Genomic DNA, 17,239 nt, shown 5'->3' with positions numbered 1-17,239 from the left:
TAAAAAAATCAAAATATTTTCCAGCTTTGCGTAAACCCCGATTAAGGCTAGTTGTAGGTGTGCCCTTACCTGCAATGTGGGCACTGGGCTCTCTGCTCTGTTAACCAGCGCTGTGGAGACAAAGAAGCAATTTTTTTTTTTAAATGCTTCTCCAATAATGCTCGAGTTCGCATGCTCTCTCTGCTCATGAAAATTTATCAAAATCCTGATTATTTCCAGGTCTCCAGTTTAGAAATCTCCAGATAGTGTAAAGCTAGACATATGACAACCCAATAGTGCAGGAACTCAACAGGTTGGCAGGTGAAGCTATAAACATTGGGCACATGCATCTTTTAGTGGGGGAAAAAGGGAGGGCATGAGGAAAAGGTGATGACGGATGAACTGCCTGGTAGCTGGTGAACCCTGGGAACAGATTACATATCTTTTCAGCTGGTGAATGGCCCAGTTGTAAAGTTACTGCTGTCCTGAACAAACTCCACCATCATTGTGTTAGTATAAAAAATACTCGGCCCATGCATGCAGAATCAAACAGGCTGAAGCAGTTATTAAAAAAACTAGTTAGAAATGTCTGTACATTTGCAGACATCTACAAATGCAATGTCCGACATGCTCATGTTGCAGAGCAAGCAAGCAAATACATCTTAATAACAAGGCAGTGTGAGTACTACTGTAAAGCTACCCAGCAGCAAAATGCAACTGGTCCACTAATCACGGATGGGTTTGCTGATCCTGGATTACAGTACCACATCTCAACACAAACAGGATATCATTTTAAAAACAAAATCAGCTGAAGCGTTCAGATCTGACAGTCCTCAAAAAAAAGAATTTAATCATGTCAGAGATAGATTAGATCTTTCTGGCTCATTCCCATACTGTTGGAATTAGAACAATTGTTCGAAAAGTAGCACTGCTTCATGGTATTGTAACAGTGAGCTACAGAAAATGCACATAGAATATCAACAACCCAGTGACATTGGAAGACTTCCAGCACCATTCAGGACTGCAGCTGCCTTTCACTCAGTTTTTAATCTAATCCTTCCCTCCCCAATAACAGCTCTCTAATCCTTCATTGCACAGGTCAAGGCTCAGAGAACTCCACTGTATGATAAAATAGGTTATATATTTGGTGCCAGTGAAGAAATGAAACTGGCTGCTTGGATTAAGAGCTGTGATGTAGCAAGCTGCATGTGCACACATCCAATGGTGCAAGGTGAAGCCTTTTCAACTTATCTTTCTCTTCCACAATTCACATTTTCTCCCTATTAGGTCTCCTGCATCATTCTCAACTGAAAGCTAGAGCAAGTGGAGTGTCTTTCTTAAGTCTTCACTACTAGCATGTGAGCTGGCCACTAGGAACGATCAAACTTTTTTTATAGTAACTTGCTCACGAAGTTTCCTTTCTGGGGTGGAGTTGTTCTTCGGAAATTGTATAACCTGAGTGGGAGTGTTTGCAAATCGAAACGTTATGTCTGGATGGGGCTGGCTTGATGGGCCAGATAGTCTTTGCCTATCCTTTTTTGTATCTAAACCACACAGCAACCTCTAACTCAGAATATAACAGGTTCTTACCCTTATGCAACTGAAGCAACAAAGCTTTGAGCAGTGTGGACAGAGCCGGGCATCACGTAACTTCTCCATACAAATAAAGCACCTAAACACCTCTGCAATGCTCTGGAAAAAAAAAGGGAAATAGGATTATTTAACTGGATACTGTATGGCTTGCAAAACATGCATCAGTTACTACACATATCAAAACCCTTTGTCAGCAGTAATTTTTTCCAAAATTCCTTACTAGAGCTTTGGGTGCACCAAAGCAGCATTTTTTGGAATTAATTTCACAACAACTGTGCAATATGTTTGTAGCAATAAGGTGCTGGGCAAGAGAAAACAATGATTGTTAGATCATGGTTAATGGAAGTGGAATTAAACAGATTTGGAAGCTGAAAGTTCCCACTGGACAAACTAAACTTCAAAGCTTTGAGACTTATTACAACAGTGCATTGACACTTTAATCTCTAAGTGACCAATAAATCAAGCTGTGTTTTTTAAAATTGTATCCCATCACTGAAACACTCAAAGTTTCTTCTGCTTATTAGTCTGGATAGAGATTAACATTAGGTCACTCTTTTCAAACAAACAAACAGCAGGTTTCTGCAGTCACAGCAGAAATTTTCAATATGTCTGAATGGGCAATTGCTGCGTAACATATCGAAACTACTAGACTCAGCAGCATCACCTACATTACACTATATTGTTGCTAAACTAGGTGTCTAATTCATGCCTGCTAAAATTTTACTACTCTTTCTGGCACAGGACATTTCCCAGAATAAAATTCCACCAATGTAATTTGGCACACATTATCTTCTCTGTTTATTGAGAGTGCGGAGGTTTATGTAAAAATCTAAATGCAAGAAAGGGCCTGTGATGTTTGTGGTTTCTTGAGACTTCAAACTGCTCAAAATATTAACCAATGGCTCTCTGATCAGCAGACAGGTGATGCGTTTTAACGTCCACTAATGTTGGTCCTTCCTCTCCCCCCTCCTCCTCCTCTCAACCCCAAGCCAAAAAAATAACCATTTCTATCCTGCAACTGCATGGTGTGCTGACCTCAGTGTCACACTGCATAGCAATTCGACAGGCAAGCTTTCAAAAAAAAAATCCTCAACAAGTTCCAAGTCACAGAAAATTATATTTATTTTGTTGCTCTTAATATTCCCAATATTTTTTATGAACTCATTTTTGTAGCCAGGCTGTTTAAAGGAAATCACTCTCGCATTTTGTAGAAGTCTGGAGTTCTGTCCTATATAACTTATTTTCACTCTAAGATGCGGATCCAAGTGAAAAATAAAATAGATCGCCCCAGTACAGTTTCATTAACAGTCACTCTCAGGTCAGATACAGCGTAAGTCAGGAGTAAATCTTTTTTGCACCTCCTCCAGTGCCTTTACATTCCTTTCATAATAAGAGACCAGAACTGTTCACAGTACTCCAAGTGCAGTGCAACCAAGGTTCTATACTAGTTTAACAGAACTTCTCTGCTTTTCGATTCTATCCCTCTAGAAATGAACCCATGCTTTGTTTGCATTTAAAAAAAAATGGCCTTTATTAACCTGCATCACTACTTTTAGTGAGTTGTGCATCCGTACCCCTAGATCCCTTTGCTCCTCTACTGCATTTAGACTCTTATTTTCCTAGGAGTATGTGGCCTCCTTATCCTTCCTACCAAAATGCACCTTGTCACAATTACCTATATAGAAATTCATTTGCCAGTTACACACCCAGTCTGCAAGTTTATTAATGTCATCTTGTATTTTGTCGCTGTCTTCCTCAGTATTAACTACAGCCCCCAATTTGGTGTCATCTGCAAATTTTGATGGCAATTGAACTGTTCCATAATACAAAACCATTGCATTCCATTCTCCTGGTTGAAGGGATGAGCAGTTAAGGTGAGAAACATTGAACAAAGACACAAAAGAAATGGGAGATGAAAAAAAAAATTAAACAGCAGTTTTGAAGCCATTTTACCCAGTGACTTCAAATCACCAATAAAAATTACAAAATATTTTCCTTACTTCAACACTTTGCTCATCCATTTTCTCTGTGGTGCGTACTGCAGATCTTATAGCTGTATCCTGGAATCGATGAAAACGAAAGCTGGGACTGCTACGCAACTAAAAAAAAGAGAGTCAGTTCTCCAGAGATTTTAAAGGGCTAATATAATTGCAAGACTGTAACAATGTGATTCCACTGCCCATTAGCCAAAAGTTTTGGTTTTAATTATATTTTTTTGACGTTAGATTGAAAGCTGGACTCTTGCTAGCTGGCTAGAACCGCTGTTTTATATACTGGTAGGCCAAGCCATGTTCTTTCCCACCTGCAGCCTGTACCCATTTCTAGACACATGGTATCGGGATCGACAGCATGGAAAGAGGCTGGGCCAAAATGTTGAGGAATAATTTTTTTTAAAAAAATTGTGCAGTAACACTTCTGTACGTTTCACTCAAGACTTCATTTTAGTAAACTTGGAACAGTCAAGAATAGCCCCGATTCTCCCTAAAGTATATCACAGATAGCTTGAGTAATGCATTCTCTTGCAATTTTTTCACAAACCACACAGCCATTTCAAATGTCCACCACTATGACGTTCTGCATTTTAAGTAACTACATACAATACTGTCTTTGATTACATTGTGGCTACTACTAGTCATTTATTAAATACCATACTGTGTGAACTTATAACCTTCAGTCACGGCAATATACTACACAGCTGACAACAGAAAACAGTTATTTGTTCCAAGGAACAGTCCAAAATACTAATGATTGAAGTAAGGAATAGCAATTGGCACTGGGATAAGAGAGATAAAGAGAAGGCGCACCATGAATTTCAATGAAGGTGGCTTAAGCACTCCAAACTAAACAATTACAGTGGGGTTATCCATGAGTATTTCTGAGACTGGGTAGGGGGAATTTCAGTAGTCAAGTAAGGTGGGACTGCATAGCTAGCAAAATGTAAGCTAAGAGCAACAACCATTTTTTTAAAAATTACTTTTTCTAAAGAATTCAACATGTGGGGTTAGCCATTTTATCAGAGTTGCCACCTTAACAGTATTTCAAAACCTGGGTACAGAAATCCACTGGCGACGAAAATAGAATTTTCATCCTGAGAGACGCGCGTTACCTTGTATATGTGTCATTTTAAAATTGTGGCAATTTTTAAGATGGACTCCATGCGTCTGACTGGGAAAAAAACAACTGATGGCTGCTCAGAAGTGCTTTGTCTGTTAAATGCTCAGATATAATTTATTTGAGCATCAAACAAATTATAAGTTAACTCTGAAGGCATCTCTTCATTCGAGATTAGAGCGGAAGTGAGGAAATTTTTTTTCACCCAGACGGTGGTGGGGGTCTGGAACTCACTGCCCGAGAGGGTGGTAGAGGCAGAAACCCTTTACTCATTTAAAAAATACCTGGATGTGCACCTGAAGAGCCGTGACCTGCAGGGCTACGAACCAAATGCGGGAAAGTGGGTGGCTCGTTTCTCAGCTGACGCAGACACGATGGGCCAAATGGCCTCCTTCTGTGCTGTAATTTTTCTATGATTCTCTTAAAATCTAATTCTGTTATCAATCACACAGTATAGATGTTGCTTGTAATTGATTTGTCAAATCATACTGTGGGGTGGGAGTTTGGGAGCCTGAATTAACTGCTGGATGCAGACAACCCTTTATTTTTCCAATCGCTAAGCAAATGGAGATCCAGTTTAATTGCCGTCGTCATCGTAGAGTATGACACCATTGTTGCTTTGATGCCTAATGAAACCCAAGCTGAAGGGTGATACCATCTTCAACATGAACTTCAAAAGGAAAAAAATATAGCATAATTCATGGAATTTCTCATCGTCTTCAGTTTCCTTTCACTGTCTCTAAAGGAAATATGGTGGATAGAGCTTAATTAGAAGAATGTTGCATGTTTACTGCCTAAGAACTTGCCAAGAGATGATGGAAGAACTTCAGACTTATTTTTAAAAAAGCAGCCAATCCAGTTTGTTTGTAGTGCAAGTTTGACTATTGCAGTGTATATATATTAGCTTGCTTGGATTTCTGCTTCAGCACATTATTTCATCAATAAACCCACCTGAACAGTAGCTTAGACATTGTTAAACAAAGAAACCTCAGTTTCACAATGATCTGCACAAACATCGCAAAACTGGCAGTTCTGACTGAGGCAACAAGCAAAGTCTTAAAAATGATGCAATCAACCAGGAGCAAGATATCATTATTGAGAGTAAAAGAACAAACCTATTTGTCTAAAAGGAATTTCTTGATACAGCATGGGAAATATTCTGTATTCATCACGTTCCACAGAAAATTTGTATAGAACATTAATTTTCAACAGTTGCCACAAGTGTAACAGAAAGCATATTATAATGAACTTGATGTATTTTAAAATAATGAAGCACTGAGTACATGTACAAAAGTCTACCATTTTAAAAAAATGTACAATTTCCTTGGCCATTTTTCTTCCATATTGTACAAAGGATGTACATCTACAATAGCTATTCTCACTCAAGAGATACCGCTTCAGCCATTATCCCTACAATGCACAGACAACTACTCAAAATGATAATTCAATACAGCATTTGATCTTGCATCCAAAACAAATCCATATTGGTAGGCATTTGGAGAAGTGAACTTCAGGGCTTGAGAAGGAGCTGCAAAATCCAGGGACTCTAACTGCAGAATGAGTCAGAGCATGAGTATGAGCATTGGTCACGAGTAACATTATGATCGATTACACATTAACAGTCAAATCTCCTGCACATCGATCAGACAGCTGAAAACAAATTTATTTATATAAATCGATCGATTGGTTAGTTGTGACAGGCAGCACAGTAATCCGGGCACCTTGCACAGAAGAGTAGGACATAGGCTCAGAATCCCCTTCACTGTGAGATACTGACCTCACCTGTCTTGCCATGCGTGAACACTAAGTGGAGTCCAGGCACTTCCTCGCAAAGAAGTGGGGGGGGGGGAAACTGGAGGTCCAGTCAACCCAGGCCACTCTTGGTCACTTCTTCGTGGCATTAGCAGAAGCCTTCATGTTTTCCAATCAGCCTTGGTGCAAGGCACAAGGCAACTACTACTAGAAAACAAAAAAAGTTACTTACATAAAAGAATAAACTTTGTGGAAAAAAAAATTTGGAAGTAACTGTGCAGGATAAGTTACTGAAGTGTTATACCACAATATTAGATTCTGGCTGCTAAAATCAATATATAGAAGATTCTTGTAGTGACTGCAAAGCAGTAATCTCATCTAGAGGTTGTAAAGTCCTAAATCATGCGGGCAGCGTGAGCAGTTCGACATCACACCTGGCTTTGTGCGTGATTTTTTTTTAATAAATAAAACCACTGTACACCATGAAGCTCACAAGTTATTTTAATTGAGTTTTGGGTCTTTTTTGACTAATTTCTCCCCCTCCTCATTAGCCCAAAAGCACCGAGACCAATATCAATGCTCCAGCTGAGATCAACTAACTCAGCATAGGCCAGGGATCAAACATGGAACTTTCCTGGTCTATTTGGCTCAGTGCCTTTACTAACTGAGCTATCTGGTACATAATGCCACATAATAGACTCGTTAGCAAAATTGAAGACAATGGGATGAAAGGGGCAGCGGCAGTGTTGGCAAAGGAGACAGAAACCAGAGAGTAGTGATGAGCAGTTGTTTTTCAGACTGGAGGGAAGTATACAGTGGTGTCCCCCAGGGGTCAGTATTAGGATCACTGCTCTTTTTGATATATATTAAGGACCTGGACTTGGACACTGTGGGCATAATTTCAAAGTTTGCAGATGACACAAAACTTGGAAATGTAGTAAACAGTGATGAGGATAGGAGCAAACTTCAGGACAGACAGACTGGTGAAATGGACAGATGAAAATTAATGCAGAGAAGTGTAAAGAGATGTATTTTGGGAGGAAGAATGAGGCAGGTCAATATAAACTAAATGATACAATTTTAAAGGGGGTTCACATACAGAAATTTGTGAATGTGCAGGACAAGTTGAGGAGGATGTTAAGAAAGCATGTGGGATCCTTGGCTTTATAAAGAGAGGCATATAGTATAAAAGCAAGGAAGTTATGCTAAACCTTTATAAATCACTGGTTAGGCCTCAGCTGGAGTATTGTGTCCAATTCTGGGCTACACACTTTAGGATGGTTGTCAAGGTGTTGGAGAGGAGATTTACTAGAATGGTACCAGGGATGAGGGATTTCAGTTATGTGGAAAGACGAGAGAAGCTGGGGTTGTTCTCCTTAGAGCAGAGAGAGTCAAGGGGAGATTAAATAGAGGTGTTCAAAATTACGTAGGGCTTTGATAGTTACTCCTTATTTACTGTTTCCACTTGCGCATGGGTCGATAACCAGAGGACAAAGATAACTGGCAGAAAAACCAGAAGGGAGATGAGGAGAAATTGTTTTACGCAGCATTGTTTTACGCAGCATTGCCTGAAAGGGTGGTGGAAGTAGATTCAACAGTATCTCTCAAAAGGAAATTGGATATATACTTGAAAAGGAAAAATTTGCATGGCTATGGGGAATGGGGAATGGGCAGGGCGAGTGGGACTAATTGGATAGCTCTTTCAAAGAGATGGCACTGGCAAGATGGGTTGCACGGCCTCCTTCTGTACTGTATCATTCCATGATTCTATGTTTACCCAAGCACCTGCAGACTAACCCATTCTCCTTGGTACATCACACCCCACAGGGTTCACCAGTAGAATCATAAATCCCTCAATAATTCTAATGTGGAGATGCCGGTGATGGACTGGGGTTGACAATTGTAAACAATTTTACAACACCAAGTTATAGTCCAGCTGGACTATAACTTGGTGTTGTAAAATTGTTTACAATTGTCAATAATTCTAACCAGCCGCAAACAGGCCTGTAGGCAAGTAGGACAAAAGCACAAAATGCAGTTTGAAAATCTAATGTTATTTTGTTCTGCAACCGACGACAGCCACAGCCCCACCTCAGCATGAATATCCCAATGCACACAGATCTTATACACTAAAAGTAAATCCGTAAAATATTAAATTAAAATTGATTTTAAACTTAAAAAACGAATCTCAATATTTTAAGATTCATTCTTTAGTAAAAATGATGAAATGAAATCATAACTGCAGAGTCACCGCTGCATCTAGAAGAAAATCTGTAAAAAGCACGCACATAAATACAAAAATCAAATTAAACATTAATTTAAACCCACGCACTCACTGCAGGCAGCAAGGCCCAATAATGATTCACCTGGTCAGAGTCACTGCAGCTTATTGTTGCCAGTAAATCGCCCCCTCTCCCCTGAAGAGCATGTTTACCTGGGGCAGGCTGCAGGCTCCTGCGGCCTGTGGCGGCAGCGCAGTGAGGTCGCTAACCGGCGACGGTGACTCCCAGGGCGGATCCAGCAGGTCCGCAGTGCCGCCCCCTCTCCTCGGCAATTCTTCTGTACCCTCTCGTCCCGCCCTTCACCTTCGATTCAGCACCAATTTTTTTCCCCCCGTAATTCTCTCCTCACATTTTTTTCCCCCTCGCTCCACGGGAATGGGAGATTAATTCACAAAAAATTACTTCAGATTTTCGATGGAAGATAAAATTCCCTTCATGATTTTCCTCGAGCTCCTCTTCAAATCCGCAGACGGCCGTTTGTCACCCGGGGATACAGCCAATCAGAAAGCAGCTAGCGGCCGCCGCGAGACTACGACCTCCACCCTATCACCGGCCTCCCGGCAATCCCACGTGGGGATGGAGGCGGGAGGACCAATCGGCTTCAAGCTGGAAAAGCGACCCACCCCTCCTCCTCCTCCTCCTGACAACGCTCGCGCGAGATGAGTTAGCGCGAGAATTCGTGGCGAGCCCTAGCAACCAAGCGCCGGGTAAAGAGATACAACACATGCCTTGGTAACCGAGCGTGCAGCAAGGTGGCAAATTGCAATGTCTATTGAGTGGTTGCACCATCCAAAACTCCAAAGTCTTAGGTGCAAATCTCAACAGGTTACAAAGAGGGAGATTTATTTCTTGAGTTCGATTGCAAATTCATTTGCACCGGTGTGGAACCAAGCCATACAAAGCCGAAAGGACTCGGGTTCTATTGAGTTAATCGATCTCAATCGGGGCAGCAGTATTATTTACATGGAGTGTGGTGTCAGGAGGAATTGATCTGTGTTCCCAGACACGGTTACGTTGACCTGCAGGTAGGTTCCCAGACACTGTTAGTCTTTGACCCCTCAAGAAGTTCAGCTTCCACTACCCAGTCAGTGATCAATCTTCAAAGCAACCAATATGGAAATTGAGTCATTCCTTAAAGGAAGAACTTTGCATTTATATTTTGCCTTTCACGACCTCAGGACGCCCCAAAATGCTTCATAGTCAAGGAATACTTTTGAAGTGCAGTCACTGTTGTAATGTAGACAAATTATTGTGCATCTGCCTCATAGTATGTGCAAAATATGTTTATAAATCCAGACGACAGAAGGATTTGGTAGTAGGCTCCCCTGGTGGATTAATGAGTTGATGCAATGAACGTCTGAGTCATATAGACCAGGTAGGTCGATTCAAGGTCTGTGCAGAGTTAGCTGATCTCTGCCATGGAAACAGTAGTGGCATTACAACCATCCTTAACATTACTGCACATAAAGGGTGGCCACGAGGGTGGTGTCTGTGCAACACAGCACGAGTCAGCACATTCCGGAGAGGAGTGAAGAAAACTAGAGGTTAGGAGAGATGTTAGAGCTGAATAAAGTAAGCCTTGCTTGGCTTAACCAAGGGTTTCTCAAAATATCCACAACCTTTTATGGATGATGAGATATCTGTGACTATACCTTTTACCTTACATTCAGTGTTAATATGGAGATAACACAGATGAATACTAGCACCATTTATTAATGTTAACATTATGTGAAATATTGGATTGGATAAACATAGTGAGAGAGGAAGTATTAAGGGGTTTAGCATCTTTGAAAGTAGATAAATCACCAAGCCTGGATGAAATGTATCCCAGGCTGTTAAGAGAAGCAAGGGAGGAAATAGCAGAGGCTCTGACCATCATTTTCCAATCCTCCCTGGTTACAGGAATGGTGCCAGAGGATTGGAGGACTGCTAACATTGTACCATTGTTAAAAAGGGAGAAAGAAATGGACCAAGTATTATAGGCCAGTCAGTCTAACCTTGATGGTGCGCAAATTATTGGAATCGATTCTGAGGGACAGCATAAATAGTCATTCAGAAAGGCACGGGTTAATCAGTGTGGATTTGTTAAGGGATAGTCGTGTCTAACTAACTTGGCTGAATTTTTTGAGCAGCTAACAAGGAGGGTTGATGGGGTAACACGTTTGATGTAGTGTACATAGATTTTAGCAAGGCTTTTGACAAGGTTCCACATGGTAGACTGGTCAAAAAAGTAAAAGCCCATGGGATCCAAGGGAAAGTGGCTAGTTGGATCCAAAATTGGCTCAGTGGCAGAAAGCAAAGGGTAATGGCTGATGGGTGTTTTTGCGACTGGAAGGCTGTTTCCAGTGGGGTCCCACAAGACTTGGTACTGGGTCCCTTGCTTTTTGTGGTATATATTAATGATTTGGACTTGAATGTGGGGGGCTTGATCAAGAAGTTTGCAGATGATACTATCAACCACACGGCCAATTTTTGTGAGGAGGAAAGCTGTAGACTGCAGGGAGGTATCAATGGACTGGTCAGGTGGGCAGAAAAGTGGCAAATGGAATTCAATTCAGAGAAGTGTGAGGTAATGCATTTGGGGAGGGCAAACAAGGCAATGGAGTACAAAATAAATGGGAGGATACTGAGAGGTATAGAGGAACAAAGGGACTTTGGAGCGCATGTCCACAGATCCCTGAAGTAGCAGGACAGGTAAATAAGGTGGTAAAAAAGGCATACGGGATACTTTCCTTTATTAGCCAAAGCATAGAGTATAAGAGCAGGGAGGTTATGCTAGAACTGTATAAAACATTGGTTAGGCCACAGCTTGAGTACTGCATACAGTTCTGGTCACCATATTACAGGAAAGACGTGATTGCACTATAGAGGGTACAGAGGAGATCTACGAGGATGTTGCCAGGGATGGAGAATTTTAGCTATGAGAAAAGACTGGATAGGCTGGGGTTGTTTTCTTTGCAACAAAGGAGGCTGCGGGGAGATTTAATTGAGGTATATAAAATTATGACGGGACTAGAGAGTGGATAGGGAGGACCTATTTCCCTTAGCAGAGGGGTCAGTGACCTGGGGGCACAGATTTAAAGTAATTGGTAGAAGGATTAGAGGGGAGCTGAGGAGAAATTTTTTCACCCAGAGGGTGGTGGGGGTTTGGAACGCACTGCCTGAAAGGGTGGTAGAGGCAGAAACACTCAACTCATATAAAAAGTACTTGGATGTGCACTTGAAGTGCCGTAACCTACGGGGCTAAGGACCAAGTGCTGGAAAGTGGGATTAAGCTGGATAGCTCTTTTTCGGCCGGCACGGACATGATGGGCCGAGTGGCCTCCTTCTATGCTGTAACTTTCTATGATTCTATTTGTACTGTATCATAGCCTCAGCTCAGTGGTACTCGCCCGAGTTAGAAGGTTGTGGGTTCTGAGCCCCTCTCTAGAAGGTGAGCACATAATCTAGGCTGACACTTCAGTGCAGTACTGAGGGAGTGCTGCACTGTCAGAGGTGCCGTCTTTTGGACGAGATGTTAATCCCGTCTGCCCTCTCAGGTGAATTTAAAAGATCCCATAAAACTAATCGAAGAAGAGCAGGGGAGTTTCTCCCCGGTATCCTGGCCAACGTTTATCCCTCAACCAACATCACTAAAAACAGATTATCTGGTCATTTTGCCTCATTGCTGTTTGTGGGATCTTGCTGTGTACAAATTAGCTGCTGCATTTTCTTACATTATAACAGTGACTACACTTTATAAAGTATTTAATTGGCTGTGAAATGCTTGGACGCATTCTAAGGACATGAAAGGCGCGTTCTTTCTATGATACATCACGTGTGACAGAAACAGCTTGGTTATGCCTTAAATATTTTTTTAGCATATATTTTTTTTAATAACTTTCAAATAGGTTAAAATTGACTTCAGGTTGCTGTGGTTAAGAAATAAAGTTTTTTTTTGTCTTGATGTCGGGGGAAGAAAAAGAATACACAGAACTAGAGATAGTCGTTAGTGATGGGCTTGGTGTTACTGCCTGATCAGAAACTATTCCAATCAAGTTTATTGGCCAGTCCATCATCTCTTTGAATGTTAATATATGTGAACTTGCAAACTCATGACAGACATTTAGAGTAGTTTCTGTTGCTGCCAGGTGTCTCAAACAAGCTATTCAATGACAACCAAGGGACCAGTTTCACACTTTATCTACTTGAGAGGCAGAAATAATTGATATCCTAATTGCCTGACTATTGGGGAAAAGCCCTTTGATCTTCAGAGGAAATTTGCCCTATGTGGGCTCAAAAGAGTTGTATGCCTTTTATAATTTAACCAATGAGGATCCACTGGGTTGCCACATCAACTAAAAACCAAATAATAAATGTGCCCCCTTTATAAAGGGGCACAACTAATATCAGAACTTTACCAGAAGGAAAACGGAACCTTAAAACAAAATAGTAACGTAATACCTAGTGTCCACTACACACTCCAGCTCCTGCGGTTCCCACCACTCGCGGAATGCCTCGAGCGTACCGGCGGACACCGCATGCGTCTTCTCCAGGGCCACCCGAGCGTGGACAAGGCTGCGGAAGAGAGGCAGGAAGCCAAAAAGACCCCCCTCCCCACCACGTGCTGCGTCCAACCTGCACCTGGAGATGGCTAAGAAGAATCGTATGCGTTGTGGGTTTTCTGTGTAGCTTCAGTTTCCCACTTAGTCTGTTTCCACACTGGGGCAGTGAAAGGGGCTCTGTGGTGTGAATTGTCCACATAACATTTCACCAGAGACTCAATTCAAAAGTTGTTCGAATTGACTTCTAAAGATTGGGCACTTTTAATGTTTTGGAACAGTTTATGTAGTAAGTCAACTATTGTACTGCTAATTTCTTGCTGTGTGTTTCTACTTCTGTGTAGTTAATCTGCTTGTAATTAAATTCTACTGTTAGTTTAACCGGAACGCAACGGTCTGACAATGTAGTATTTATTACCTTTTTGAAATGAACAGGAGTGTATGCTGGGTAGCACATAATCTCTGGTACATCACATCTTGGTTAAAGGGTAATCGTTAGTCCTCCAGCAAGACTCCCAGTCACACCACACATAAGGTTTCACATTTCAATGTATAGGAGACCGAGTCTGCTTCTGGACACTGTCTTTCTGCTGTTAGGGAGAAATATATGCATCACAGCATATGTTGCAAGATTCTAAGAACAGTTTAAAGACAAAAAGAGTAAACCTCTGTTCAATAAAGCCATTGGATTTCAGTCCAAAAAGAGTTGTTATATACAGCATGCGCCTGTCCGGCCTCCCAACTTCCACCCTCCATAAATTTGAGCACATCCAAAACTCTGCTGCCTGTATCCTAATTCGCACCAAGTCCCGTTCACCCATCACCCCTGTGCTCACTGACCTACATTGGCTCCCAGTCCAGGAACACCTCTATTTTAAAAATCTCATCCTGTTTCCCTCCATGGCCTCACCCCTCCCTATCTCTATAACCTCCTCCAGCCCGACACCCCTTCAAGATCTCTGCACTCTTCCAATTCTTGCCTCTTGCGCAGTCCCGATTTTAATCGCTCCACCATTGGCGGACGTGCCTTCAACTGCCTGGACCCTAAGCTCTGGAATTCCCTCCCTAAACCTCTCTGCCTCTCTACACTCCTTCTTTAAGATGCTCCTTATAATGCTTTGACCAAGCTTTTGATTACCTGTCCTAATATCTCCTTATGTGGCTCAGTGTCAAATTTTGTTTGATAATCGTTCCTGTGAAGAGCCTTGGGCCGTTTTACTATGTTAACAGTGCTATATAAATGCAAGCTGTTGTTATGTATATACATAAATAGTGCAAAAGGGGAAAGCAGTTTTGAAAAAAATTCCTTAGATTCTTCTTGATCTCAGCACGGCTCGGTTGGTAGCACTCTTACCTCTGAATTGGAAGTGGGTTCATCCAGGACTTAAGCATGTAATCTGGACTATCACTCCAGTAAGTACCGAGGGACTACCTCATTGCTCCAAGATGAAACATTAAACTAAGGCTCTGTCTGGTTGTCCAGGTGGATAATAAAGATCTTGTGGCACTGTTCAAAGAGCAGTTTTCTGCCAAACTTTCCTCCCTCAACCAGTAGCACCAGAAACAGTTTAACTGATCATTTATTTCACTGCTGTTTGTTGGGATCTTGCTGTGTACAACAATGGCTGCCACATTTGCCAACATCAGTCATAGTTGCTCTATAAAATTCTCTTTCCTGTGCACATATCATTCAATTGGAGAAATTAATCTGAGCAGGTGCTGTTCCAACTCAAGTTATGTTCGTTGCTCATAAGTCAATATCCTGGTTAGATATGTAGAAGCCACATTTTCAGTTTTGCATCAAGTTTGGGTTTTTACACTGATACGCTGAGTGCAAAAGAAAAGAGGTTGTTCCAGTTACACTGTGGAAATCTCTCATCTTCATGAGTGCAGAAAAAAAAATCACCCCAAAAAGATAGGCCCTTAAGACTGATTTCTGATGAATGCAATTTCCATTTTGAGTCTAATTAGCATAATTTATTTGATATCATCTGTATCCGTATATTGTACCATTTGAGCTTTATGAAAATAGATTATTTGAATTAAAGTTATAGAGAAAGTCTGTTTTCTAATTAACTCTAACTGAAACATTGAGGTTAATTAGTATAATTTATTGCACGTTATCACAAAGAATAGTCAGGGCTTTGGAATTATTAATGAAAATGTAATAACATGATGATATAACTCCATACCTCAGACACTGATTCCATTTCCTTCCCCAACTGCTTGCTCCGACTGAACCCAAAGGCACAAAAGCATCACATCCTGCTTGTCTGAGCCCAGCTTCAAACCCCGGTTCACGTAAGAAAGAAAGATTTGCATTTATATAGTGCATATCACAACCTCAGGATGTCACAAAGCTCTTTGCAACCAATTAAATAATTTTGAAGTGCAGTCGCTATTGTAATGCAGGAAACACGGCAGCCAATTTGTGCACAGCACGATCCCACAAACAGTAACAAAATAAATAATCAGATAATCTGTTCTTAGTGATGTTGGATAAATATTGGCCAGGATGTCGGGAAAACTCCCCTGCTCTTCTTCGAATAGTTCCATGGGATCTTTTACGTCCAGCTGAGTGGGCAGATGGGACCTCAGTTTAACATCTCATCCGACAGTGCAGCTCTCCCTCAGTACTGCACTGAAGTGTCAGCTTGGATTATGGGCTCAAGTATCTGGAGTGGTACTTGAACCCACAACCTTTTGACCCAGAGCCAAGACTGCTACCACTCAGCCACGGCTGACACCTACATCACCAAGGCCGCTTCCTTCCACCTCCGGAATATTGCCCAGTTAAGTCCCTACCTCACTTCCACCACCATTGAATCCCACATCCATGCCTTCATCACCTTAAGCCTGAACATTTCCAATGCTTGTATTGGTGACCCCACATAAATTACAACTGATCCAGACCTCCTTGGCCTATGTCCCATCCTGCAAAAAATCCCAAACATCACTCAACTCTCTCCCCTTGTGCATCAGCTTTGAAAATCTGATCTTCAAATCCCTCCATGGTTTTCTCCACCCTTACTCTGCAATTTTCTTCAGCCCTGCACCCCAGCACGTGCCATTTGCCCTTGTGACTCTGGACTGTTGTGCATCCAATCAGTCCCTCCCCTCTGGTGGTGGCAGTGCATTCAACCACCAACACCCAGAATTGACCTCTCTTCCCTCCTTCAAACGCCTCCTCAAAACTTACCTCCTTTTTTAGACGGAACTGGGTGGTGCAGTTAGACACTGACCTTCCACCTGGGTTCAAATCCAGCTCAGATTGCTGGGCTGGAAGTCTCATCTGTATCCTGGTTGTTAGGCTCCAATGTGAAATGAGTTTGCTCAATCTCAATCCAGTCCCTAGTGAGCATGGGCCTATAGCACAAAACTGCCACGAAGCAGGCCTAGGATGGTTGGCGTGGGACATGGAGGTTGGGCCCAATGCACACTATTAGGGCAGAGTAGAAGCAGCTTTACTCTGCATCAGACTGTTCTCCACCTGACTCGGTGTGCTTAATGCTAATACTGAACACTCAAAGTTGAAAATGTTTGATTTCCCAGCACTCACATCCCTCACCCTTCAGCCACCTCCCCATAATTCTCCCCTCCTTCCTGATTAGTAGCCACTGCTGCCCCTGAAAACTGCCTTTGGACATTTTGTTACGTGAAAATGTTATAAAAATCGAAGTTGTCATATCACCACAGACCCCACCACTCTCCCATGCCTGCTCTTCCGGTTTTCCCTGTTACACAAGCAAAGTTAACATTTTAAATACAATTGGTTAGACCACGGTTAGAGTACTGTGCACAATTCTGGTCTCCAGATTATAATAAAGGATATTGAGGGATTGGAGAAGGTGCAAAAAAAGACTTACAAGATACTAGAACTGAGGGGTTATAACTACCAGGAAAGACTGAACAGGCTGGGGCTCTTTTCTCTAGAAAAGAAGGTTGAGGGGTGACCCGAAAGAGAACTTTAAAATTATGAAA

General features: G+C 41.8%; 1 protein-coding gene across 4 annotated transcripts in view; it reads right to left on the bottom strand.

Annotated features, from left to right (window-relative positions):
- trim37 (tripartite motif containing 37) overlaps positions 1–9,205 on the bottom strand; it is a 59,522-nt gene extending 50,317 nt beyond the window's left edge. For 3 of the 4 annotated variants that reach the window (XM_068008463.1, XM_068008466.1, XM_068008467.1), the window contains exons 1-4: positions 8,870–9,193; positions 3,573–3,671; positions 1,570–1,671; positions 70–110 (exon numbers count right to left, since the gene is read on the bottom strand). In XM_068008463.1, coding sequence (XP_067864564.1) covers positions 70–110; positions 1,570–1,671; positions 3,573–3,593 — 164 coding nt within the window. In that variant the 5' untranslated portion in view covers positions 3,594–3,671; positions 8,870–9,193. Of the gene's footprint in view, positions 1–69; positions 111–1,569; positions 1,672–3,572; positions 3,672–8,869 lie in introns of all 4 variants that reach the window. The other variant, XM_068008465.1, reaches the window with a different exon arrangement.
- Between the last annotated feature and the right edge of the window lie 8,034 nt (positions 9,206–17,239).

Source organism: Heptranchias perlo, chromosome 28 (genome assembly GCF_035084215.1).
Source record: "Heptranchias perlo isolate sHepPer1 chromosome 28, sHepPer1.hap1, whole genome shotgun sequence".
In the NCBI taxonomy this organism is placed as follows: Eukaryota; Metazoa; Chordata; class Chondrichthyes; order Hexanchiformes; family Hexanchidae; genus Heptranchias; species Heptranchias perlo.
Note: the sequence above shows the minus strand (reverse complement) of the source record. Positions and strands in the feature narration are given on the sequence as shown.